The sequence below is a fragment of the Gopherus flavomarginatus genome, chromosome 2, assembly GCF_025201925.1.
Source record: "Gopherus flavomarginatus isolate rGopFla2 chromosome 2, rGopFla2.mat.asm, whole genome shotgun sequence".
Lineage (NCBI taxonomy): Eukaryota > Metazoa > Chordata > Testudines > Testudinidae > Gopherus > Gopherus flavomarginatus.
The window spans coordinates 261,900,718-261,927,257 of NC_066618.1; the positions used below are offsets into that span (position 1 = coordinate 261,900,718).

The 26,540-nt window shown below is 42.0% G+C and overlaps 1 protein-coding gene across 3 annotated transcripts in view; it reads left to right on the plus strand.

Moving 5' to 3' along the window:
• SPAG1 (sperm associated antigen 1) overlaps nucleotides 1–11,273 on the plus strand; it is a 72,366-nt gene extending 61,093 nt beyond the window's left edge. For all 3 annotated transcript variants that reach the window (XM_050940704.1, XM_050940703.1, XM_050940705.1), the window contains 5 exons: nucleotides 3,384–3,525; nucleotides 6,816–6,942; nucleotides 8,316–8,480; nucleotides 10,336–10,710; nucleotides 10,865–11,273. In XM_050940704.1, coding sequence (XP_050796661.1) covers nucleotides 3,384–3,525; nucleotides 6,816–6,942; nucleotides 8,316–8,480; nucleotides 10,336–10,710; nucleotides 10,865–10,996 — 941 coding nt within the window. In that variant the 3' untranslated portion in view covers nucleotides 10,997–11,273. The remainder of the gene's footprint in view (nucleotides 1–3,383; nucleotides 3,526–6,815; nucleotides 6,943–8,315; nucleotides 8,481–10,335; nucleotides 10,711–10,864) is intronic.
• The last annotated feature ends 15,267 nt before the right edge of the window (nucleotides 11,274–26,540 follow it).

Here is a 26,540-nt window from a genome sequence, read left to right on the forward strand (position 1 = left end):
GCCCTTGAGCAGGTCAGTCTGAGGTCTCAGATGGATGCTTCCCTGTTGCCCTGAACAGACAAGCTCCTGCACTCCTTTCCTCCAGTTCCAATTCTGTCTAGAGTGTTGATGAAAATCAAGCAGGACCACGCTCGAGTCATACGCCTAGTTCCAGTGTGGCCTTGGCAACATTGGTTTTCCACATTACCGACCATGTCTCCCAGAGCCCCTTTGCCACTACCACTGGACACATACCTGAACTCTCAGGATCCTGGTTGCCCCCTTCACCTGACTTCCTGGATGCTCTGAGCTAACTCCTAAGGAGGAGGTTTGTTCAAAGGTGGTTCAGGATGTACTTTTAAACAGTAGAAAGCCTTCTACTGGGTTTACTTACCTGGAAAAGTGGAAAAGATTCTCCATTTGGTCATACCAAAAAGGCATTTCCCTAGTCCGGACTCCAGTCTGTCATGTGCTGGACTATTTTTGTTATATCTGTAACAGCAAGGTCTTGCCATTAGTTCCATCAAGGTCCATCTAGCAGCTATCTTGGCTTTCCACCCGCCAGTTGATAATCACTCATTTTTCTCCAGTCCTGTGACAGAAAAAATAAAAAATTCTGTGTACAATATTTTAAAATTCTGCTAATTTCATTTGTCAAAATAACACTATATAATCATGCCAGTTTCAATTATTTGGGTAATTTATTTCAAAATATCTGTCAGCAGCTATGTGTGTAACAATACAGACAACAAATAAATTCCCCCAGGGGTAGAGAACTAGAGAAACCCCTACGACACCACAGTTCCTGTTCCTCTTCCTATCTCCCCCTCAGAGCCCAGCTGGGGGGCCAGACACCTGTACCCCCTTCCTCAACAGCCCAGTCACAGGGCCCCCTGGCTCGGACACTCTCCCCCCCGCCCCAGCCCAGGGATCCAGAGTGAGAAACAGCCTGATGCTGGGTCTCGGACTTGTATGGAGTTTCCTGCACATGCCGCCTCCTTTCAGGGTGTGCTGGGAACTTCAGCTGCCAGGAACCCTCCAGCTCCTCCTCCTCCCCCTCCCACTGGCAGCGTCTGTTTGCAAGCTGGGGAGCTGGACTCTTCCGGGTCCAGTGGCCCCTAGTGGTGGCCTGCAGCTCTGCATTGCCAGTACTGCAGGGAAAAAGGAATTTATTCATAGAACATTAATTCTGCACAAATTCTGCATTGCACAGTGGCGCAGATTTCACCCACAAGTAATATCTGCAAAGAGGCTGGCTGGTCATCAGTGCATGCCTTTGCTTCACATTATGTCATCTCTCAGCAGTCAAGAGATTATGCCAGATTTGGATGTGTGGTCCTCCAATCATTATTCAGGGAGACTCCAATCCCCCAGCTCCAGATCGAACTGCTTGAAAGTCACCTGAAGTTGAAAGGATATGTGCAATCACATGAGGAGGAAAAATGATTACTAACCTGTTGTTAGCAATAACTGTTTTTCTTCGAGATGTGTTGCATATATCCATTCCACAACCTGTACCCTTCTTCCGCTCTCCATTGGAGTCTTTTGGTAAAAAGCAACAGAGAGGAGTTGGGGGCAACTCTGCCCCCTTTTTTTGGTGATATGAGGCAGGTGAGGGTGCATATGCTGTCCCAAAGAATACCACTGAGGGAAAAATCTCCGACAACTGTGCACTGGGTGGGCACGCACCTGAAGTGGAATGGACATGGGCAATGCATCCTGAAGAACAACAGTTACAGAACACGTTCGTAACATACATATGTTTATTTATTTATTTATTTACTTACTTACAAAGGGATTAAATTATGTCTGCATAATCACTTCCCCTGGTGAAGATAACCGAGAAGGTGATAGTCTTCTCTTAGGATATGTCTACACAGCAAAAACTGAATGGGCAAATCTCTCTGAGGTAGCTTGAATGCACTTAGTGCAGGCAATAACAGTGAACACAGTGCAACGTAGGCTTCAATGCAGGGTAGTACAAGCCTGGCATAGACTCTGAATATCGACTCACTAGCCTATTCTGAAGCCCATGCTGTGCTGTCTTCATTGGTATTTTTACACACACACTAGCTGGCTCAAGCAGGCTAATCCCTGAACACAGGGCTACTGGACAGTACTTCTTTCAGATACAAAATCTGTGGTCACCTGGCACTCTTAGCAACAATTGGAAGAATTAGTCCTGGTGTCCTGGCCACATTCTGATTCAGGCTATTTACATGCTGCCTATCTAATTCCCCTCTGATTTCAACTGGATAAGTTACTCTTTATTTTCCCCTAAGTACATTAGTGTGTAGTGTTTCTAGTGCAGAATGGCTGCCACGTTTTACCCATAGACCTTATTCAGTTTCATTATTGGCTAAAATGATCCTCGTGTACACAATCTGTTAAGCATGTGGGTCTCTTTATATTTGGTTTACTGACTCTCTAAGAAATTATACACGTTTAAGCCTAGCGGGATTTTTAATAGCAGTAAATTTAGATTTTCATTGCTGCACACTAAGGGCTATGATGTTATTGTTAATTGTTATTTGTGGGGACTGGTGGCCCACTGTGTTGTGCATTTTACAAGCACATAGTAAGAAAGAGGTCTTTCCCAGAAAATCTTGCAGCCTAATTCAGGACAAAATGCAACAAGAGGATGAAACAGAAAGGAGGGAATGTGGGAGGGGGGCAAGTGTAACTAAGGTGGATTGATTAAAATCAAAGTCATTTAAATCATTGATTTTAATCATGATTTAAATCAATTTTAATTGTGTTTCGCATTTGTACTTTGTAGTTATTTTCCTAAAGGAAAGTTGATTCTTTTTGGTTTGTAACCATTAAAACATGTTGATTTGCAACTAAATGTAGCCTTTATGCTAAATTTGGTGCTTCTTTTTGCTAACCAGGGAGATACACTACATCTATATACACTTATTTAAGACATTATATAGTTTAATTTACATGTATTCAGATTCTTAGTTTTTGGATTTTTTTATTATGTTAAGAAACACATCATTCAACATTTTCTATTTAGTATATGATTATTTTTTTACTTCTGATTACTATGATTGCTGTGAAAAGCTGGTTTAGCACTTCAACAAACTCAGGTTCCAGTGACTTTCACCAGTTTAGTGGTTTGACTTTCTTTAAAACTTGGCACTTTGGCTCTGCCCTTTCTCCCAACGTATAGCAGCACATTTGGAGAGCATACACTGTGCCGGGTTTATACATGGTACAATTTGTTTCCTCCTGGGAGCAGTGGGGAGACAAGGAGACAGATTATGACTCAGGGAATCAATATCGTGACCCTCTAGCTACTCCAGGGGCAGTGTATTGTTGCTTAATCTGGGTGGATTATTAATCTACTCTTAATGAACAGATGGTTTTTTAAATAACATTTTAGTCCTTTTGTTACCAAGGTGAAAAAACTGAAGAGAATTTCAGGACCCTTAAGAATGAAGGAAATGAATTTGTAAAGAAGGGTAAATACAAAGAAGCTCTAATGAAATACAACGAGTGCATGAAATTAAATTCCAAGGAATGTGCTATCTACACTAACAGGTAAAGAGCTGAAATCTCTGCCACACTTTGTAAGTACACTAAATAAGAATATATGATGATGATTTTCTTTTGTGTCTGCAGATACTAATTTTGTGCCACCTGAGTCACCTTTTTATATAAACAGAGAATTAGATTTTTCCCATGATTGAGTTGTGGTTCAAGTAACTATTGTTTTTATTTTAAACCTTCTCTCTCCTTCTTCAAGTGGTTCTGCATATTCCCACTTATGGATACTGCGCTGTCTTGTGATAGAACCTTCTTCTAGCAGTGTCAGCTACAGCACTCTCAGTTCTCCAACTGGTTTTTGAATGTTATAATTCTTGATGTCTGATTTGTGTCCATTTATTCTTTTGCATAGAGACTCTCTGGTTTGGCCAATGTCAAATCAGACACAAATCAGACGTCAAGAATTATAACCTTCAAAAACCGGTCGGAAAACACTTCAACCTCCCTGGACACTCAATTACAGACATAAAAGTCACAATTCTCCAACAAAAAAAACTTCAGAAACAGACTCCAACGAGAAACTGCAGAACTGGAATTAATTTGCGAATTGGACACCATTAAATTAGGCTTGAATAAAGACTGGGAGTGGATGCCATTTCCCCATGCTAATTTTTCCCCTGCTGTTACTCACACCTTCTTGTCAACGGTTTGAAATGGGCCATCTTGATTATCGCTACAAAAGTTTTTTTCTCCTGCTGCTAATAGCCCACTTTAATTGATTAGTCTCATTAGAGTTGGTATCACAACACCTTTTTTTTCATGTTCTCTGTGTGTATATATATCTTCCTACTGTATTTTCCACTGCATGCATCCAGTGAAATGGGTTTTAGCCCACGAAAGCTTATGCCCAAATAAATGTGTTAGTCTCTAAGGTGCCACAAGTACTCCTTGTTCTTTTTGCTGATACAGACTAACATGGCTACCACTCTGAAACCTGAGATTCAAGAGGTACACTTCTTGCCTAACTGTCTTCCTGGCATCTGATGAGAGGAGTGGGGTCTCAAGTGCCTAAGAAGAGGACATTCACCTTCTGGATGTTTGATTTCTCAGACTTTCACTCCCAGAGCTTGCAAGAACAGAGTGACTCATTTGCAGTTCTTCCGTCTCAAGATAGCTCTCCTGGCTAGACTCTTTGGATCCTATCAGTCCTCAGATCTTGGGTCTAAGGGGTCAGTCTCAGCTCCTGGGGCTTCCAGTGGTTCTCAGTGACTGAACGGTTCGAACAAGCTGCAACCCCTGTCAGGGCCATATCATGTTCCTTCAGCTCCCTAAGTCAAGCCCCCAAAGCTATGCATGTCCAAATTGAAGACCATGCAGTCAGATCTAAATAACCCTGTTCTGGAAGAGAAGTTGAGACAGTTTTGCCACCCTCAATAGTACCAGCCCTCATGCTTGCAGATGCTGACCCTGGCTGAACTCCTGAGGTTGCAGGACCAGCGTCATTTCCAACTTCTACTTCCAGATCCAGGAGGATGGAATGAACTGGTGACAGAATGGGGGCCAACAGCTCCTTCAGTTCCATCTGTCCTGGCATTGAAGAAGCAGCAGCATAGGGACATAAATGTCTGGTAGCAATGCCAGTTCCCATGCTTAAGAACTTTTGGATCTGTCTGATTCTGACAAGACCTCTACAGTTACGAAGCAAAGAACCATTCCATCCCCAGCTTCAATAGCAAGGAAGATGGATTAGTGTATAATGTTGGATTTGATGTTGTCCACTTCTTCATATACATTGTTGTCCCTAAGTCAGTTCCAGCTACATCCTTGGTCCCAGGGAGCACTTTCACCTTGACAGCCCAAGTTCACCTTCTGGCTCTGGTATATTCATTGGTTCCAAATATGAGGTTTCCAAAAGGAGGCATGTTTCCCTGGTTCCAAGATCATCATCCTTGTCTCCTGTTAGGAAGAATTGGTCGGAAGGTGCTTCTGGTTCTTCCCTAGAACACCTTATGCTTCTTCCTCCTATGGCCCTACAGGATCCCCACAAAGAGATGGATCTTCATATTCCCCTGTGGAGCCGCTGTTATCCCTGTTTCATTCTACCTCTGATCCAGACCTGGATCTTTATCAAGAGGAAATTAGAGGAAGAATGCAGACACCTGTGGCTCGATTTGTATCACCCTATCATCTACAACCCTAAAACCAGTTGTGGGGGAGATTGGCAGTCCTGGGGGCCACTTCAGGAAATTTTCAGTTACCCTCTACATGGAGGAGAGGAAATGTTTCTTCTGAAAAGGATATGGCTGTCTTGAGATCCTCGGATCTGGCAGCTTTACAGATGGTTGTGCCAGAAATGCTTTCTGAGGAGGAAGATGAGGAGATAGCTTTCCCTTTGAGCAGGAGCATTTGGAAATGGATTATGTTTATCCCAGATGAACATGTGGGAGTGGCTACTTGCCTTCTGAGGATGCTGTGCAGTTCCACAATTTGGTGGATCATGTGGTGTCCTTTTTAAATCTTCCTGCAGTGCCTGTGGAAGAGACTATTCAGCCAGTGTTTGATATGCTTGGTGCCACTTTGAAGAGTAGGATATCCCTACCTATTTCAGATGGTTAGAAACAGCAGTGCAGCAGCATTCATTTTTAAAGAATTGCTTAAACCTGCTGTAATCCCATCAACTCTCACAAATTAAGAAGGATTTGACTGGGTCAGTACTTGGATGTGACCTGCAAGTAATACCTGGCTGCAAAGTGCTGCCAAAAGTAGTGATAGTGATTTACTAGGTGGCACTCTTTTTTCCATAGCCACTATTGAACTAATGCCCCATTGCAGTATTAGGGTGTATTATGCTGACATAGGCCTTAATACTGCAAACATTTACCCATGTGTTTAATTTAACTGTAAAAGTCTCATGGAGTTTTGTCTGACAAAAGATTGCAGGAATTGGCCATGTGGAAATATTATAAATCCAATGCTGTAATAACTTGTACTACACCTCTACCCTGATATAACGTGACCCGATATAACATGATTTCGGCTATAACGCGGTAAAGCAGCGCTCCCGGGGGGGGGGGGGGGGGTGGGACTGCACACTCCAGTGGATCAAAGAAAGTTCGATATAATGTGGTTTCACCTATAACGTGGTAAAATTTTTTTGGCTCCCGAGGACAGCGTTATATCGGGGTAGAGGTGTATAAATATTTTTGAAGAACTCCAAAGTTTAAAAAAATCAATTGATGCTGAATTTTAACAAGCAACATAGTTAACCTTTGAGAGTCAAAAACAGTTGGCACTGCAATATGTTACAACTTAAACTGAACTGTTATTTTATTGTATTTTGTTAGGGCTCTCTGTTACTTAAAATTGTATCAATATGAAGAGGCTAAACAGGATTGTGATCATGTTCTTCGGGTAGAAGTCTCTAATGTCAAAGCTTTTTACAGAAGAGCTCTGGCATACAAAGGACTACAGGTAAGAAAGAAGAACAAGGCAGGTATTCCTAAATATTTTTAAATTTGCAGCTATTTCATTCAAATGTACTCACATAGTTACAGTGGATATGTAAATACAAGGGAGATGTGGAATGTTGGTTATTTATTAACGTTGGTAAAGCACTTGGCAAAAGTAAAGCACTGTACAAATATTTTGAGGCCATAAGAAATATTTGAATAATGCTTTCATGTAATTTATTCATGCATGCAGTAATGTCAGAAAGTAACTCAGAATTTTGGTTAGCTGGAATTGAGTTAAATAAGATTCTACTGTTTTTTTAATTTTTCTCTGATACTCGTACAATCTCCTTCCCCTGCTGAGGTCTCCCAATGTGGAGCATTGCTGAGCATGCAGGTAAGGAATGGCTTGAAACCAAGTAATGCAGCAGACTGAATGTACACTTTTTTTCCTTCGGTTGACTTCATATCTACTATGAGTTCCAAATGTAGGCTTTAGGAAGCATGATGACAAAATCAGATTCCTTTACTTATTAAAAAAAAATGCAAAATTACAGCAGCAAAAAAAAAAAAAAAAAAGGAAAATTTTACCTCTCTGCGAAACCAGTGGGAAGACAAAGTATTACTTTGTGTTAAATGTTTTCCTTAGCTCTATTAAGTAGCCTGTAAATTGATCAGCTTCAGTTGACCTCTTTGTGTCATTGTAGTCCATAGAAATTAATATAGGTGACAGTGAAACCTGAGAGTGATTTAACCAGCCAAACAGGTAGTCAGAGATCAGTGATGCATTTATTCTTCCTAAAATAATAATATAGGAAGAAATACAAGAATCTAAAAAACTTTCCCATTTTTTGTGTTCTCTAGAAAAATGTTTGCAATGTTATTGAAGACATAAGCAGAAATACACTTTACATAGTGTATTTATAGTGTGTGTATACGACAGGTCTCACAACATGGGTGGACCTAGCACATACACATTTCCTAAAATCATCTATCACTGTGTCCAGAATGGGTCACAGGTCAGAGAGTGAGAAAACAGGGCAGACACACCCGGATTGGAAAAGCAGTATCATTTAATAATGCATTCACTAATGGGGGTGGATTTTCTGAGCAAATTTATTCACAAATTGGATATTTACAGAGATCATCTGTAAATATTTGGCTGCATAACAATAGTTTAAAAGAACAGAGAACCCATTCTTAGCTTTTTATTCCTTTAGTAATATTATACATGTTTAAATCTAAATTTAGATTTATTCTGCTTGTTTGTTGTCAGTATCCCAGCATTTTTCTGAATAATCGTGAATAGGAGTGTAGCAGTTAGCTAATTCTCCTAATTTGTGGCATCTGGAATTGTTTTATGAAAACAATTTACTTTTCCTCTTTGCCTTTCAGAATTACCAAGCCAGTGTTGATGATCTCAGCAAAGTACTTATAATAGATCCAAATGTGGCTGAAGCAAAAAGGGAGCTACAAGATATTACCCAGTTGCTTAACATTAAAAATGATGTTGGAGCCAGTAGCCAGCAAAAGCAAAGGAAGAAAATCAAAATACAAGAGGTATTTCCCTTCTTTTGCAAAGCAGACAGTATTGAAGTCACACACTTAAGATTAAAATAGGGCTTTTGTTCTGTAATATTGACAGATATTTTGAACTAATACGTCTTACATATAGTGCGTTTATTCATGTGCTTGCTAATTTTAAAAACATGCCAATTTACTCCTATCTTTAATGTGTGTATTTGGTGCCAATCAGACTCTTATAATTAAGCCTGTAATGCTTCGGGCTACATCCAAAATTCCAGCAGAAATAAACTGACTGTAATGCCTAAACAAGAAACATTCAGATGTTAAAGTTGAGGACATGTTCTTTGAAAAAAAAAAAACACCCCCCTCTCTTCCCCAAACACTGTTCAAAATATCTGTCATATCTAATAATGCAACATTTCAAGTCTCTTTCAAATGTTGCTTTTGGGGAACCAGCAAGAGGCTGTGCTGTCCAGGAGTCCCCTGTGGCTGTGTGTGCTGTCAGAGACTATACCTTCAGTTAGGCTTGGAAGTTTGGTGGAAGAATGGAATACTGAATATGCATTGGAGAAGTAGAGTGGGGGTGAAAAATCTACAAAACCATCAGAGAATGCTGTTTTCCCCTTGATTCTTTAACTGCAATAACTAAGTGATTTAATATTACTAGGTTAAAACAACTGCACTCAGATAATACTGAGTCACTGTTGTTAAATACTGAATCATTTGATGGTGGTATTTCTCTGTGACTAAACGTTTGTCGTCCTGTAAGAATGGGTGTCTGTCTTTCTTGTTTTATTACAAGAAATATTGCTACTGCTCTATATAGTGTGAGATTAGAATTTGGGTCTCTCATTTTAAAACTGTTGTATAACTTTTATTAAAATTGGAACTGCAGATGGTAATATAAACCATTAGGGAGGGACCCATTTGTGCAAATGGTCCCATGCAGGAATCCCATCAAAGTCAAAGGGATTAGGGGAACTTCATGTAACTGGCATAACCTAGAAGTTGGCTTTTTCATTTTAACCAAAATGTACTACATATGAGATTTTGGTATATCTCCAATTATATATAAATCTCCTAGAACTGGAAGGGACCTTGAAAGGTCATCAAGTCCAGCCCACTGCCTTCACTAGCAGGACCAAGTACTGATTTTTGCCCCAGATCCCAAAGTGGCCCCCCTCAAGGATTGAACTCACAACCCTGGGTTTAGCAGGCCAATGCTCAAACCACTGAGCTATCCTTCCCCCCATCAAGAAACCTCCCCTAATAGTAAGAAGTAGAGAACACAATTAGATTATTGAAGAGAGAAAAGAATAACAGACTAGGCACAAAGACGTTATAACATACCCTAAAACTTTTTTGAAAAGATGTATTATAAATTTCAAGAGACTTTGACCCCTGAATTTTCATTGTGTTAACCCAGTTTCTTGATTCTTCATGTTTTGAAAGACAGCCTAGTTATAGTAGATATTTACTGTGACTAAAATACAGTATGACTATTCTTGATCTATAATTCATGTAGCTAGTATGTATATTTGAAATTCTGATGTTATTGGTCCTATGTTTAGTTTTCTGCCAAAAACTTTCAGCTCTCTCCTTAAGAAGAGGGTGCAAAATACTGAAGACAAGTGTAAAATATGCATTGCTAATGAAGAAAAACAACCTTTTAACCTGCATGAATATTAGGATTCCATTTCTGTAAAGGGCAAAGTGGGACATGGAAAGGAGACTAGCCATCATGTTCCAAAAAGTCTTCCCACAAGATGAGGAAAGTGGTAAACTCTAATTTAGTGATATCAGTGCTGGTCATACTGTCATCTGGTTTATGAAACTTGAGATATGATATTATGTCAGAATTAAAATTATTTGTTGTTTTCCTGTGAAGGTGAATGAGGGTAATGAAGAGGAGAGACAGACCAGTACCTCAGAGGATGCTGTGCTTAATTACCAAGTTGCCAAAGGAGGAGCTGAAAACAGTCTGCCATTGAAAATCTCTGAAAAACTGCTCATTTCAGAACCATCTAATGCCTATGAGTTTGGTCAGATTATAAATGCAGTGAATGCCAAGAAGGATGAAGCTGCCTGTGCAGATCTTTTAACCATTATTGATCCAAAAAAATTGCCAATGCTGCTTAGTAACAAACTAGAAGGGGATACCATTCTGATCTTTATGCAGGCACTGGAATGTCATCTACTTGGGAAAGATCCTGATCTTGTGTATCAACACCTTCTTTATCTGAGTAAAGTTGAGAGGTTTAAGGTAAGAGCATATATTCAATGCAATTTCTGTGAAAATGTTAAACTCAAAATGTAAAAAACTCAATACAATATAAAGCTTATTAAATTTAGCACTTTACAGAAAAATAGAAGACTTATACCTACGTGCACTAACTATAAGAAATATATTTTTTCAGGTAGTGCTGACACTTCTTAGCAAGAATGAAAAAGAGCAGGTTCAGCAGTTGTTTGATTCTCTTTCAAACAAGCAAAGTCACCAATTTTCTTTAGAAGACCTGGAGAGCCTTAAAAGGGTTTATGAACTTTAAACAGAATTTTAACTTTTGCATGTATATAGTTGATGTTGGTAGACTGGGTGTATGAACTATGCAGACTTGCATGGGATAAAGTCAGTCTTTTACCTGGATTGTTCAAGCTGCTGTATTTTTTTACAATATGTGCACATTTAAAAGCTGCTGTTCTTTTATCTTGTAACTATAGAACTTTTTAACCTATAGCATACTAATGCACGTTTGTATTTAATAACATAGGTCATATTATTTGATGCTATATTGATCAAATTAGAATATATATATATATATATATATATATATATTTGTGCACTCCAGCACGCTAGTATGCACTAGAATTCACACTCCTTTAGTGCGGACTAACACATTGTATAGACAAGCCTTGTCTTTAAAAAAAAATACTTTGTGTTAATTTTTTTCTGATGTTAAATAACTGCTTAATGTCACCTTTCTTGGAATGTACAAAAATCATATTTTATACTGTTTGTGCAATACAGGTTAACAACAGGTGAATCAAAATAGATAGTTTGTGGTGCAACTGTTTGAAGCAATATAATTGTTAAATTGTGAAGTTTTTGAAATGGAAAAGAGGAGAGTAATTTATTGTTATACATGTGGAAATTTTTTGTGGCAGGATTGCTGATGCTTTTGTACTGTTTTTGAAAGCGGTACTTATTGGTAGTAACAAATTTTCATTGATAGACTGACCCTCTCTCATATTCTATTATTGAAATACTATGTGCTATCGTAATGTTTTATTCTGTTGTAATTAATTTTTGCCTAATTTATCCTAAGAAAAAGTGGCTGCAATTAGAAATAAAGATATTCGACTCTTCTGAAACTTCTATAAAAACTGTTTAAAACACCAGTTACTCTTCTGGTCAGTCATGCTTGAGAAGACAGACACACAAATAGTAGTTTCACAAACTCAATTTAAGTTAACAGTTCTGCTTTATTTTCAGTTGTCCTATACCAACATTTTCATATTTGAAAGCAGAGGAAGCTCTCTCTTTCAAAAAAAGTGTTTTTTCCCCTTTTACTCAGTTTCTTTGTTTAACTTAACCACACTCCATCCCCAGTGTACGTTAAACCTGTAGGTGCTTTATGAAAATGAGAGAGATTGGGAATGTTATTTTCATGTAAATTTGTCTCAGGCATATATTAGTACAAAATACATTTTTCTCTAAAGGTATAGAGAAGCAGCAGCACCAGAGCCAGCAAACAGAGTGGTAAACAGGGGAGTTTAAGTGGGAGTTCTGTTGGAGGAAAAGGAAGAAAGCAAGCCCCTGTTCCTTAGGGGCAGTGTGTGTGTTTTTTCTGTTTTGTGGTTTGCGTTTTTCCTGTTCAGTTTGCAGAGCCTAGCAGGGGTCAGTGTTCTGTGAGAGAAACTAAGCCCTGATTAAGGGAAGGGGCTTCCCTGATTAGGGATCCTCTGAAGGCAGCCATACAGTCAGTCAGCAGCACAGGAGCCAGCAAACAGAGCTGTAAACAGGGGAGGTTAGGGGAAGGGGTGTGTGGTGGTCTGGTTTTGTTTTGGTGTGGGTGTGGTTTTTTGGTTTGTTTTTTCTTCTTCCTTGGCAGGTGTGTAGGTGGGAAGGCTAAGACAGGTAGAGAGCCAGCAGTGGCAGTAACCCAAGGAATGGAAGAGATAATGAAGATGACCGGATGTGGAAGCTGCAGGATGTACATGATCCTGGAACAGGTACCTGAAAAGAGCCTTGTTTATATGAAGTGCTGCCTGATAGAGATGATGGAGGAGAAGGTCTAAGGTTTAGAGATGCAGGTAGAAACTATGGTTGAGTTTTGGAGGGGATTTGAGCCGATGATGGAGGAAAGGCGATAGGAGGCTGAAGGAAAAAGTCAAGACTCACAGATGCAAGCTGGACTGAAGAGCTTTGAGGAGGAGACTGCTGGGTGAGGAAAATGCCCAGTGAAAGCATGTGACTATGAGAACCAGGCACAGGAAAAGACCGCTAGTGAAATAGAAATAGAGCTCAGGAAACAGGTTGTTTGAGTTGGAAAATGAAGAAGGGGCACAGCAGGCAGTAACTGAAGGAGGGAGGGCAAGGAAGAAGAGTAACTAGTCCTATAAGAGAAGAAAAAGAGCCAGTGGAGATACCTGAAGTTCAGAGCTCCAGGAGAATATAGGATGACTTGCAGAAGATTGCAATGGAGAATAAAGGACAAGAGGACTTGTAGCCAGAAAGAATAGGAGGAAGGCTGGAGAATCACACTATCACTAGGAAAAGGCAGGACTGCGTGGCTGGTGACTTCCTTCTATGAAGAACAGACAGGCCTGGCATTAGAGCTGATCCAGAGAACAGAATGATGCACTGTCTGCCGGGAACTAAGATGTGGCATGTGGACCTGATGATGAAGAGGATCCTAATGGCATCAGCAGAGAATTCACTGATTATCCTTCACGTGGGAACAAACGATACAGCTAGATTCTCACTGGATTGTATCAAGGGAGACTATGCCAGGCTGTAGAAGACACTTAAGGAAACTGAGGTTCAGGTGATCTTCAGTGGGATTCTACCTGTTTCTAGAGAAGGAGAATGAAGGTGAGACAAGATTATAATGATCAACAGATGGCTCAGGCAGTAGTTCTATAAGAAGTGCTTTGGGATGTTTGACCACTGGGAGGCATCCATGAACAGAGGACTCTTCTAATGGGATGGGCTCCGCCTGAGTAGGGAGGGAAATAGACTTCTGGGTTGGAGGTTGGCACAACTGATTAAAAACGTTTTAAACTAGGAATTCAGGGGAAATGGTTGGGAGATGCTCATGTAATCGCCACACCTGATTCTAACACTGAGTGGGAGGAAAATCAAAAAAGGATACAGCAGTGGTTAGGAGAATGGATGTTAAGTGGAAAGATAGTGTTGATACCAATGAAGCTAACAGGTAGGTGAAACTAGCAATAGAATACCTTTACCCAGTTCAGTGAGGAATGTGAGTGAAGCCAGACAGAAACAACTAAGATGTTTGTACACCAGCGCAAGAACCCGGGGTAACAAAATGGATGAGCTAGAATTACTTGTGCAGGAAGTGAAACCTGATATTATAGGGATAACAGAAATATGGTGAAATAGTAGTCATGATTGGAGTACAGGTATTGAAGGTTGGTGCTGTTCAGGAAAGACAAATATAAAGGTAAAAGTAGAGCAGCATTGTACATTAATGATGAGGTAGGCTGTAAAGAAATTAGAAGTGATGGAATGGATAAGACAGCGTCTGTTAGGGCCAAATCACTTTGGGGAAGAAAGCTACTAGAAGTTCCCCTAATATATTGCTTGGGGTGTGTTTATAGACCACCCAATCTGATTTGCATTTGTTCTTTTCATTCTATCCAAAATGTTAATTCCTTAGGGCCTCAAAGATGCTGTAGACAAGATGTAAAAATCCTGCACCAGTTGACATGCTAGACATCTTGGAAACTATTCATAGAAGTCTCTAGAGGCAGTGGAGGGAGAATGTATGAACCTCATCAGAGGAAGATTTGCAGAGTAAGATTCCATTCCTTTACAGAGGTATCCTTTGGTAGTAAGGTACTACTAGGTTGATTCCCACATAACTTCCTTGTTTATAAAGCTCTTGCTTTAAATGGGACAAACTTCCATTCCTGCCTATTATTCTACGATAATTATTCAACTCTGCTCATTCCACCCGTGGTCCCCACCCCCAATGCTGTGACTCACTGCTCACTATTTCCAGTGAGTAATGAATGAGAAGAGAAGCTGTGCAACAGAATGAGAAATTACTTACCTGATGATTTTCCGTTAGCAGTGTCTCTCCTCATTCAGCCCACTCTGGTAGTCTGATAAATGACTAAGTCTGTAAGAAAATCAAGGACCATGATTTCGTTGCTTGAACCACAATTTTTAGCAGACGCTGCAACTTTTTATAGCTGCCACAATTTTAACACAGCCAGCCCCTGGATGCTGCTACCAATAGCATGGACCAACTTCTCCTCAGCTGGCTCTGTACACCTCTGCTCCCCCACAACAAGGAGAGCATGTATGCCTGAGGGAATTCTGCCAAAAAATTAAAAATTCTATGCACAATATTTTAAAATTCTGCATATTTTATTTGTCAAATAAATGTGGAGCCTCCAGCTTGGCAGTGAGGAGCAGAGGCCACTCGCTGCATGGAGGTGGGAGATCACCCAGAACTTCTCCCCTCCGGGACACTGACTTGGCAGTGAAGATGCACCCACCCCTGACACAGCACAAGTGCACCAAGATAGCAAGTGAGAGGGATAGTCTCACACACACTCCCAGCCCTGGCCCCAATACAGGTTTGGGGCAGGCAGGCTCAACCCAGCAGGATCCAACTGTGGAGGGGCTTAATGTGGGGGGATTCAGGTGTGGGGTGAGAGGCTTTTGTGTGTGGTAATCTGGGTGCAGGTGCCTCGATTTGGATGGACAGGGGCTTGTTGGGGGGGTTTCTGGGTGCAAGAGGAATGGGACTCCAGGGGGTCTAGGTGAAGATGGTTAGGGCTCAGCGGTGGGGGAGGGGGGTCTGGGTGTGAGAGGTTCAGCGAGGGATCCAAATGCTGGGGGAGTGGGGCTCAGTGAGGGTGGGGGTACAGGTGCAGGGGCGTTGGGGCTCATTGGAGTTGGAGTGTGAGGGGCTTAGTGGGAGTGGTCTGAGTGCAGTGGGGAGGGGCTCGGCAGGGGTGGAGCTCATCAGGGAGAGTCATTGCAGGGGGACACTGGATGAAGGGAATGAAGCTCAATGGGGTGGGGGTTCAGTTGTGGGGGGCTCAAAGGGGGGTTCTGGGTGCAGGGGGATGAAGCTCAGTGGGTCTCGGGGGGGGAAGGGTTCAGATGCATGGGGGTTGGGCGGATGGGGAGCAGCTTCCTGTACAGCAGCTGAGAAGTGATGGGGGCAGGAAGTGGGAGGTTTTGGTGGGTGGGGGTTCTACTCTTACTTATTTCTAATCCCAAAGAAGAGAGACATTGATGCCCATTCCTAGATCTTCAATGTCGCAGTGAGTTCATCCGTTGTTTCAAGTTCAGGATGATGGCTCTGACCTCTATAACCTCCCTGTTAAGATCCTCAAGACTTGTTTGCAGCCTTAGAACTTCAGGACATCTATTTCCATCTGTCCATATACCTGACTATGACACATGACCAGAAAGGGTTAAGCATCTTGCAGGATAAATGACTCAAATTCAACCCTTAAACATTATCTACCTATATGTCTATGCAGTTTTGTGTATTTACATATATATTGACAGAGATCAACAATGTAATCAACAGTCCCTATCCTGTATTCTTTTAATTCAGAGATCACAAGACTATCTTTGAATGTATAGCAAATCATCTGTGAATGGCGGAAAAACAGGCAATTGCCTTATGTGGATCTGATGCTCAGGAAATGTATCAGAGGGGTAGCTGTGTTAGTCTGTATCCACAAAAACAATGAGGAGTCCAGTGGCGCTTTAAAGACTAACGGACTCCTCGTTCCTTAGGAAGTGGGTCCACTTCAAAGTTTCCATGAGTGCCTATTGTTCGCCAAGGGACTCCAAAACTGTATATAAAAATGGCTTGGGTCCTGATCCTGTCGTCTCAGATCTGCTTGAGGTTTCATGCAGGGGAAGCCTAAGCCACTGAGATCCCGGCCCGCCCTGACTATAAACATTGGGCTATAGCCTTTGGACTAAATTCTAAAAGAACTCCTCGCAACTACAAAGCTCACCACCTTCAGTATGAATCTGAATCTCAAGCATTGTACTCATGTCTGTGTGTATATTGATTTTTTAACCAATGCTCTTTTCTTTTTTAATAAATTCTAGTTTAGTTAACAAGAATTGGCTGTAAGCCTGTATTTGGGTAAGATATGGAAAAGTCATTAAGCTGGGCAGTAATGTGTCTGATCCTTTGGGATTGGTACAATTTTTTTATATGATGAAAAAGATTTTCAGTAATCCTCATCATATTTGACTTGGGTGTCTGAGTGGTGGCCAAAAGCTGGGTTACTTTAAGGGAACTGTGTTGTTGGCTTCTGGATAACCAGTAAGGTATTATAGAAGCTGGTTTGTGCTGACTTGGTAAATCTAAGTATTGGAATATCCACGAGCTTTGAGGCTTGTCTCCCCATTCTTTGCAGTTCACCCTAATTGAATGACCTTAGTTGGCTCCACTTGCGATTCCAGTCACACCAGCATATAGAAATACCTCTGCTTCCTGGTAGGGAATATTCACTACATTACAGGGTCCTGCCTTTTGGTCTGTAGCACTGACAGGTTTTCACTAAGTGCCTTGCTATGGGCACCTGACTTGAGATGACAAGGTATCTAGGTCTACTTGTATCGTGATGATTGGTTCATCTGAGGGGAATCACCACAGCAGGTGAGCAGCTTGATCATGTAATCCAAAGGCTCTTTGCTACTCTGGACCTCCAAATAAACAGAGTAAAATCCATCTTTGTTCCAAGTCAAAGCACAGAGTTCAAATGATCTGGGTTAGATTCAAGGTCAATGAAGACTTATCTCCCACAAGAAATATTCCAGACCAGAGTGGACCTTGTGAACCAGATGCAGACTCACCAAAGGCATTAATAAGAGTGTGCCTCTCATTTCTGGGTCATGTGATGCAGTTTTCCAGTCTTCAACAGCTTCATGCAAGAGTGGTTGAAATCAGTGCATCTTCCAAGCAAACATTACATGGACACATAGGTGAAAGCCCAATGAGAGATCCTCTTCCTGTTAAACTGGTGGAAAGGCCTTCTATAGGTTTGTAAGGTTTCCTTCTTTTTATCTCTGCTTGCCTAGCCTCTGGTGACAGATGCTTCCATTCAAGGATGGGAAGCTCATTTAGGTGTGTGTACAGACTCGGGGCATAAGGCCTGCACATACATATTCTGGAATTCAGAGCCATCCACCTGGCATACAAAGTGTTCCTTCCCTCACTTCAGGGATATACAGTCCTAATGCTGACAGTGCATGGCTGTGACAGTGTCTGTCTCAAGGGCCATGGGGACCAAGGTCATCTCCATTCAGTCTAGAGTCTGTTTGGCTTTGAACTTGGTGTATTCATCATCAGATTACTCCAGTGGTTCTATATCTTCTGCATCTTCAGAATTCCCTACCAGATCCAGGTGCCTTCATCTTCTCTTGTACTCTTGTACTGATGTACACCTTTCCCAGCCTGGGCCAGACAATCTGGTATCCTGATCTGATCAACCCATCAGTGTAGCCCTCAATCACATTCTCACAGAATCGTGGCTGGATCCAGCATAGTTACATTAATGGCTGCTGGTTAACTTACACAGAAAGGACCTGCTCAGCTAAAGTTCAGAATGTCCTAGTCCATAGCAAAAAACCCCACTGTAGCCTCACTTACAATGCACAGTGGGATGGTTTTGAAAATGCTATTCTGAACTATTGTCTAATCCTAAAACAAATGAGGACTTTTCATCAACTCCATATGGGCACACTTAGCAGCAATTTCCACATATCATCCTCTTCACAGCCATATATATTTTCTCACCTTACTATTGCTAGGGTTCTCAAGAGTCTCATACACATTTTTCTCAGTTCAGGACCTCTCCCCCCTTTGGAACTTCAGTTTAGGGTTGATAGCCTTAATGGCCACCTCCCCCAGGGACTCTTAGGAACCAGTCCAGGAAAACGGTCTTTCTACTAGCCATAACTTCAGTTTCAAGAGATGAGTAAATTCAAGACCTGATCTGTGCTACATAAAGATAAAGTGACTATTAGACCTCTTGCCAATTTTCTACCCAAGCCTGTTTCAAAACTGCATTTGAATCAACTTATTCAACTCCCAGGTTTCAACCCCAAGCCCTATTCAAATTAAAGGGAAGCTAAACTTGATGTGATAAGGGTACTGTATTATCTTGATAGGACAAGGCCTTTCAGGAGCTTTCCTGGGTTGCCTTTACACACCAGGTTAAGGGTCAGGTGCTATCTTCTCCAAGACTGTGTAAATAGGGAGCTAACTATATGATCCTGCCATCAGTTAACCAGGTTAGCTCCACTGATGCACATTAGAACCTGCTCCACATGGGCTCAGCCAGCTTCAACTGCTTCCTTAAGACTCATCCCTATTTCAGAAATTTGCAGGGCACCTATGTAATGATCAATCCCTGTGTTCACACATCACTAGCACTGGGTTGAGGCATCTGGCCATTTCTCCCATGCAGGGCATATATGCACACTGACACATGGGATCCAAGTGGCCAATTACTCGAAGAACCACAGTTACTGTAAGTTAAGTAGCCATTCTATTCTAGATCATTTTCTTACCCAGGGGTGTCTCTAGCTTTTTTGCAGCCCCAAGCACGGCAGGCAGGCTGCCTTTGGCGGTGCACCTGCGGGATGTCCCCGGTCCCACAGATTCAGCGGCGTGCCTGCAGGAGGGCCACCAGTCCTGTGGCTTCAGCGTACCCGCCACCGAATTGCTGCTGAAGCCGTGGGACCGGTGTACTTCCTGCAGGCAAGCCACCAAAGGCTGCCTGACTGCTGCCCTTGGATGGACTGGCAAACAGCCCCCCGCAGCTTGCCGCCCCAGGCATGCGCTTGTGCCTGGAGCCGCCACTGTTCTTACCTCGGCCTTAAACCTTTTCATCACAGCAAAGCTACTCAGACTAATTATCAGCTGCCTGGGCTTTTAAAGAGTTGTAATATAGCTTAAAGTCTAGATTTTATAAAGCTATTGATTTCTAGAGTGCCAGACTTTTTGCTGGAAGGGCTAAATCTAGGTCTTGATTTGACTCACTATAAAAAACAAATTGTATTAATCCATTTGTCTAATTTTTACTTTCAGAATAGGTTTTGGTAAGCTCTTTTTTAATGTCCCTGGAGCCCCTCGAGACATGATTAATCCTGGTCTATGAAAATGTGTATGAGAAATCATGATGCTGATATCCTTGTAAATAGATCAATGTCTCAGCTAGGGAAAGACTGATTTTTTTCCACCCCCCAGAAGCATCTTGTGAATGGTTAAAAGGCTATATATTATGTAGTGCTCCCCTTCAACAAGAATATTCCCTTCTTTTTACAAAGAACTATATACCTGGGGCTGTAACCTTCCACCAGCACTTTTTTTTTTCACATTCTCATGTAAGGCAACAATTTTGCAATTGACAATTACTTAATGTTTTCATATTGGCCCGAAGTTCTCTGCTTTGTAGCTTAAAATAGGCTTTTGTGAGTCTAAGGCTGTCAATAGCCTAATCCCAGATTTGGACCTTAGCGTCTAAAATATGGGGGTTAGCATGAAAACCTCCAAGCTTAGTTACCAGCTTGGACCTGGTACTGCTGCCACCACCCAAAAAATTAGAGTGTTTTGGGGCACTCTGGTCCCCCCAAAAACCTTCCCTGGGGACCCCAAGACCCAAATCCCTTGAGTCTCACAACAAAGGGAAATAAACCTTTTCCCTTCCCCCCCTGCAGGTGTTCCTGGAGAGATACACAGAAGCAACCTCCGTGAATCTAAACAGAGGGATTCCACCCTCCCCGTTCCCAGCCTGGAGAACAGAATTACCGAGAGTCAATCTCTCTTCCCCCCTCACCCAGAGGGAATGCAAAGGCTAGTACATCTAACACACACAGGTTTTCCCCTGACTTCTTCCTCCCACCAGTTCCCTGGTGAGCTGCAGACCCAAGTCCCTGGAGTTCCTTACTAAAGAAAAACTCCAACAGGTCTTAGAAAGAAAGAAAAATACATACAAATGGTCTCTCTGTATTAAGGTAACAAATACAGGGTCAATTGCTTAAAAGAAATATGAATAAACAGCCTTATTCAAAAGAATACAATTTAAAGCACTCCAGCAACTATAGACATGTAAATACAAAAGAACATAAAAATCCCCTATCTGATCTTTGGTACTTACAACTGGGAAACAGAAGATTAGAAAAGCAGGAAATAGAAAAATCCTTCTCTAGCTGAGAGAGATTCAGGCAGAAGACAAAGAACAAAAGACTCACACACAACTTCCCTCCACCCAGAGTTGAAAAAATCCTGTTTCCTGATTGGTCTTCTGGTCAGGTGCTTCAGATACTTATTTCCAGGTGAAAGAGACGATAACCCTTAGCTATCTGTTTATGACAAAGGCAGCAGAAAACAAATCCATTTCATGGTGAGCAAAACTCTCTTTTTAAGCAAAAAATTGTATGTTGGTGTTTGGCCCCTATTCTGTTCCAGTCAAAGTTAACATTGGCACAGGAAGTGTTAGTGATACTTTCATTGGGGTAACATCATCTGCCATAGCATATTAAGCTTCTTCAAATATTATTGCCATTAAAAATATAAAAGAAATATGCCAAAGGCGGTGAGCAAGGTTTTTATGCTGTAAGCAGTTTTTAAATGACAACCTGTACAAAGAATAGTAATTTCCTCTTTATTATTAGGTTGTTACCGAAAGCCAATCATTTTATGTTACTGTCGATTGAGGTGTTTATTTTCAAGGATAAATTTGAAAAGACTTCAGGAGAGGAGAAAATCTTAATAGAACAGGAATTGTAGCCTTTATTAAACCCCATTTTAGAGGGAACTTTTTTTTCCCCTTGTTTCGTATGACAGGAGTTGTTTTCATCATCTCACAATACCCATGTGATTTGTTTAAAAGAAACAAGTTGTAAGACATCACTGTAACTTTTGATGTAGCAAAATGTGATAACCAGATGATGTTACCCAAGTCAGGATTTCATGTTGCTCCAGCATTCAGCATTCTTTTCTGTTACTGGCTGTAATCTAGCCACCAGAAACAGTTTCTCTTGGCTGTGTATTAATCAACAGTCAGACCTATAATTCACTATTGGTGCAGCTCCATTGGCTGTAGTAACAATGGAAGTTGTTGCGTAGATAAAGTTCAGTTTTTAACACCGTGACAAAGTTTAAAACATCAGAGCCCTGTCTACACTGCCGCTCCCAACATTGCTATTGCCAGTGGAGAACTGAGTCCTAACTTTCCTAATATAAGCAATGTCCTTGTCAACTTTACTCTTATTCTTTGTTCCTATTCTGAATTCTTGTTGTGTTTCTCTTAACCCTTTGTGGTCTCTTTCCTCCCAGGTCACGTTATCAATTTCTTTTCCGCCCTTACCCAAAATGTTCTTTTTCCATTCTCCTCCCCTGCTATTATCAATTCATGGCTGTTGTTTTCAGAAGGTGCTAACGTGGCTCTGTGGGGAACAGTGCCACAGCTGGGGAGGATGGGGGAGAAGAGGTACAAGGTGCTCAGTGCAACAGAATGCTGAGTACCACAAGCAATGATGGGCAAATGAGAAAGGTATCATGCATGGTAACCCACCTCAGTTTTAGGGCAGTACTATAGCAACAACACATATTATTCTTAGCTTTGTCGGGATTTGATTTAAAGTAATGGCAGTAAACATAGCTCTCAGCTGACAAACTGAAATGGATGAGAAAAATCCTTTGCTAAACGTGGTTGTGAATATAACCTCTCTCTTCTCCCCCAGTTTGTGTCTGCAGTGACTGGGCAGTAGGTAGAGACTGTAGGTGGAGGGAAGGCGGTGGTCCTGTAGGGACAGAACAGAGAGCTTTTGCCAGGGCTGCCCGGAGGAAAAGCAGGGGTGGGCACAAGGGGGGACAAGCAGGGGCATAGCCCCCCCCAATCGTTGAGGGCACAGAACTCCTCCTGCCCCATGGTGGAGGGCAGAGGGAGTGAATGCCTGGCCCCATGTGTCCCTCCACCCCAACTCAGACACCCACTTCACCCATCCCCATGTGGATCTGTACCCCATGTCTCTGTGCCCCCACCCAGCCACTCCTTTGTTCCTATGTGTCCCCACCCTGACACTGCATCCGTGTGTAGCTCTGTACCCTCTCCCCATCACCCTGTGGCCCTGCATCTCCCTCCCCTCTATGGCCTGTGCCTCCATTCCCATTCAGCCCCGCCCCCACCCATGAGCCCTTCTCTAACCCCCCTATCCCAGCACCCCATGCTGTCTCCCTATAGCCCCTGTCACCTGACCTGGGCTGATAGACGCTGCCTGGCAGCTGCTGCTTTGGTCTATCATCATAGCGCCCTCTTATGGGCAAAAGGCAGAACTGCACAAGTTTTTTTTCCTGCTGGGAGCTGCTGCTGTTCTTGTGGCACAGCACCCTCTGGTGGGCAAAAAACAGAACTGCAGCATCATTTCAGCAAAAGTTTTTTTCTGCACAAAAAATTAAAAATGCTGGGGTCATTGATTATGTATACACACAGTAGTGCAGAATTCCCCCAGGAATAATTTAAGCAACATGTGATGTGTTTTGCTATTGAGTGATTCTAGAAGATCAAACCGAGCATGCAGAAACACATTTTAACCTCCTTTAAATAAACATCTGGCTGCTCAGACGTGGGGCTTGTCTACATATCACTTTTGTTGGTATAACTGATGTTGCTCAGGAATATGAAAAAAAACACACCCAAGTGACATAGTTAGAAGCACCAGTGTGGACAGCACTACGTTGGCAGCAGCGCTTCTCCCACTACCACACCTTGTGGAGGTGGTTTCATTATGCCAACAGGAGAACTCTCACCTGGGCGCATGGAGTGGCTACACCAGTGATCTTACGCCTGTGACACTGTAAGCTCACTAGTGTAGTTTCATGACTACAGACACAACTTTAGTATGTAAATAGTGCCAAGAGTTAACCTAGTTCTAATTTAGACTAATGAGAAACAGCTGTGTGGTCTTCCTTTTTTCTTAAAATAAACCCTAACACACTTTAAAAAAATTGATTCCTCAGGGCTGAATGGGACGTTCTCCAGTGTGTGTGGAAGCCTAGTGCATTAAAGGCTGTACACTGCAAGCCATGTTTTCATAATCAAAGTTTGCAGACCATTTGATTGTAGACACAACCTTCCAAGTGTACATGCTGCTCTGCTCTCCTGCTGGGTCTGCACATCCCTGGTATCACGAGTGCTCTGGGGTATAAAGCAGCAGAGTGAATTTAACACAACCGGACGTCATTGCTGTGAAGTGGAACATAGCAGCCATCATCTCACTTTTAGGCTCTAGACAACAGCAGCCTCAGCCCTAGGTACTTTAATTTAGGATGGAAGTGAACTCCTCCCCTACCCCTCAAATAAAAATCTAGTTGCAGGACCAGTAACTGGAGATTTCCTTCAGTCCAGTAGTTATGAAGCAGGGGAGATAAAGCAAGGGCCCCAGAGGCCTTTAATGGGTGTGGCATGGCTTCTCTTTCTGTGTTTTAAGAGTACATAGCACTAGCTCCTGGCTAAATGGTCAGTCTCTCTGCTACCCCTAAACACATAGCACTTCACACAAGGAAAACTTCAACATTAATAGCAATTTTATGTTGCAAGCACAGGCTTGTGGCAGGATTAAATAAGGCCAGCCAGGACCCTAGCCTATCACACACTAGGACAAAGAACACGAGGCAGGAGTGGTGCCATTCAGTACTTGTGCAGCTCCCAAAGCAATTCCACATTCACCCATATCTCACAGGGTCTGATTCTAAAAGCAAGGATAAGGAGTCGCAAGTGGCCTTACTGCTTGCGCTGCATTTAGGCTTCTGCTGTAGCTGCTGCTTCTTCCCCTTTCCTAGCTTGATTTTATTCCCTGCAGTCACAGAGAAATACAAATCATCATTATTAATCATTGGTACAGCATTTTACAAGCTACTGAGACATTTTCAGTAACACTACTTAGTGTATGGTCAGCTAGGAGCACTGCTACAGCTTCTGCACAGCTGGTTCGTTCCAGTTTGGCACAGGAACCATATACCAGGACTCAGTCAGTCATTAATGCCCAAGAGCCTGACTCATCAGCTGGATGTGGTGATGCTCTATTTAGAAGGCTGCTGAGTTTGCAAATCTCCCCTTCTCTCCTCAATGCACTCAACCCATTTGCTTCAGAAATACCTGATGAATACACTCAGTTCATGCTACTTTAGTGGATTGTACTGATCTGAGTGACATTCCCTGTACTTAAAATAGGGAGAGACACTGGGTCTTGTCATAGTCTCATAGAAAGTGCAAACATGGTACATGGATATGGCTGAAGTGCTACCTCCTGGCAATGATGCATGTTAAAATACCCTCCCTTATACCAGATGGGCCTAGGCGATCACTCAACATCATACATGAATGGTTCCAAGTACCTTAGATCAGAAGCAGATCCAAGAAAGGCACGATCATCCTCCACTTCTTTATGACTACATAAGGTGAGGAACCAAAACTAGCTTCTGCTTTAAACGTGGTCACACTATGGCAGAGATTGAAAACCACTGCCCTTGACCATGGCATGAAGCCCACCATTAGTTCTCACAAGGTTAGTAAATAGACACAGGCAAGGCTTGAACGAGGTAAAACTTGGCCCCTCAGCAGGGGTGAGAATTCCTCTTCTCTGTGCTTGCACTCCTGACTTGATCTCTCCCTCAAGTTACAGTCCAGCAGTGGGATCACATCAGGTAATGAGGCAGGCTTAATAAGAGCACAAAGCAAGAGAAGCAGAGACTCCAGGAGGAATTGCGAGACCATTAGTGCTGGTGGGGAAAGGAACTCACGCTAAGTAGACTCAGCTAAACCCTGACGGCAGCTGTATTATGCTAAGCTAAGAATTCTGTTTAAATTGAAATAGAGATTGAACTAGAGTAGGGTAGTTTGTGTGGAGGTAGTACAGGAAGCGGAAGCCAATGAGAACTAGAGAGAGGACTTTTCAATGCAGTCAGAGCAAATCTCTGTGGAAAGTGAACACCATTCAATACCTAATAATTTTACAATTTATATGAAGGGCCAAAATGGTCTCCAGTTTTAGAGCTGAACTGACAACAGAACTATGCCCTTCCATAGTGCTTCCTGGACAACTTCGCAAACGAGTTAACTATCTCATGGGCTGAGATATGGCTCAGATACTTCCAATGTCACAAAGAAGATGGACAGGGACTGTTACATTTTGCAGGAAAAAACAGCAAAAGCAAAAAACACTTAGCTCTAATAAAGTGATTTTCATCTACAGGGCTGAAAACACTTCCCAGGGAAAGCTAAGTACAGATGGGGAGATGAAGCAGACAAAAAAAATTGACTTGCTCAAAGTGCCACAGTGTGTCAGTGGCAGAACCATATTTCCTAATGCCCAGTCCAGTTCTCTATCCTCTGTATAACACTGCCATCCTGCAAAATACATGGACTAGAATCAGCATCTAGGAGCCTCTTTGGAAGTGGTCAAGAGCTTACTACACACAATATAAACCTCTGTTCACATAACTTCGGCAACAGATTAAAACTTGTAATGCTGCTTCCAACCTTTTTAAATATGGGGAATATATTTGAAATAGCAGAAGTGCAGCACAACGTACTGAGTCAAGTACTACATTGACACTGAAAATCAGCACTACATCTACAGTGTTGGTACCAGAATACCACAATGAGTAGCACCTTGGAGAAGCCAAAATAGCTAAGACACTTGTGATGGCTGACCTAAATAGATGCAATGATCAACAATGTAAGAGTGCTTGCTGATTCAACTATTTAATGACCTGAAAATCAAAAAGAAATCCTACCAAAAGTAGAATCGTACATAAATTTCTGAGTACAAAAGAATAGCACAAGCATGTG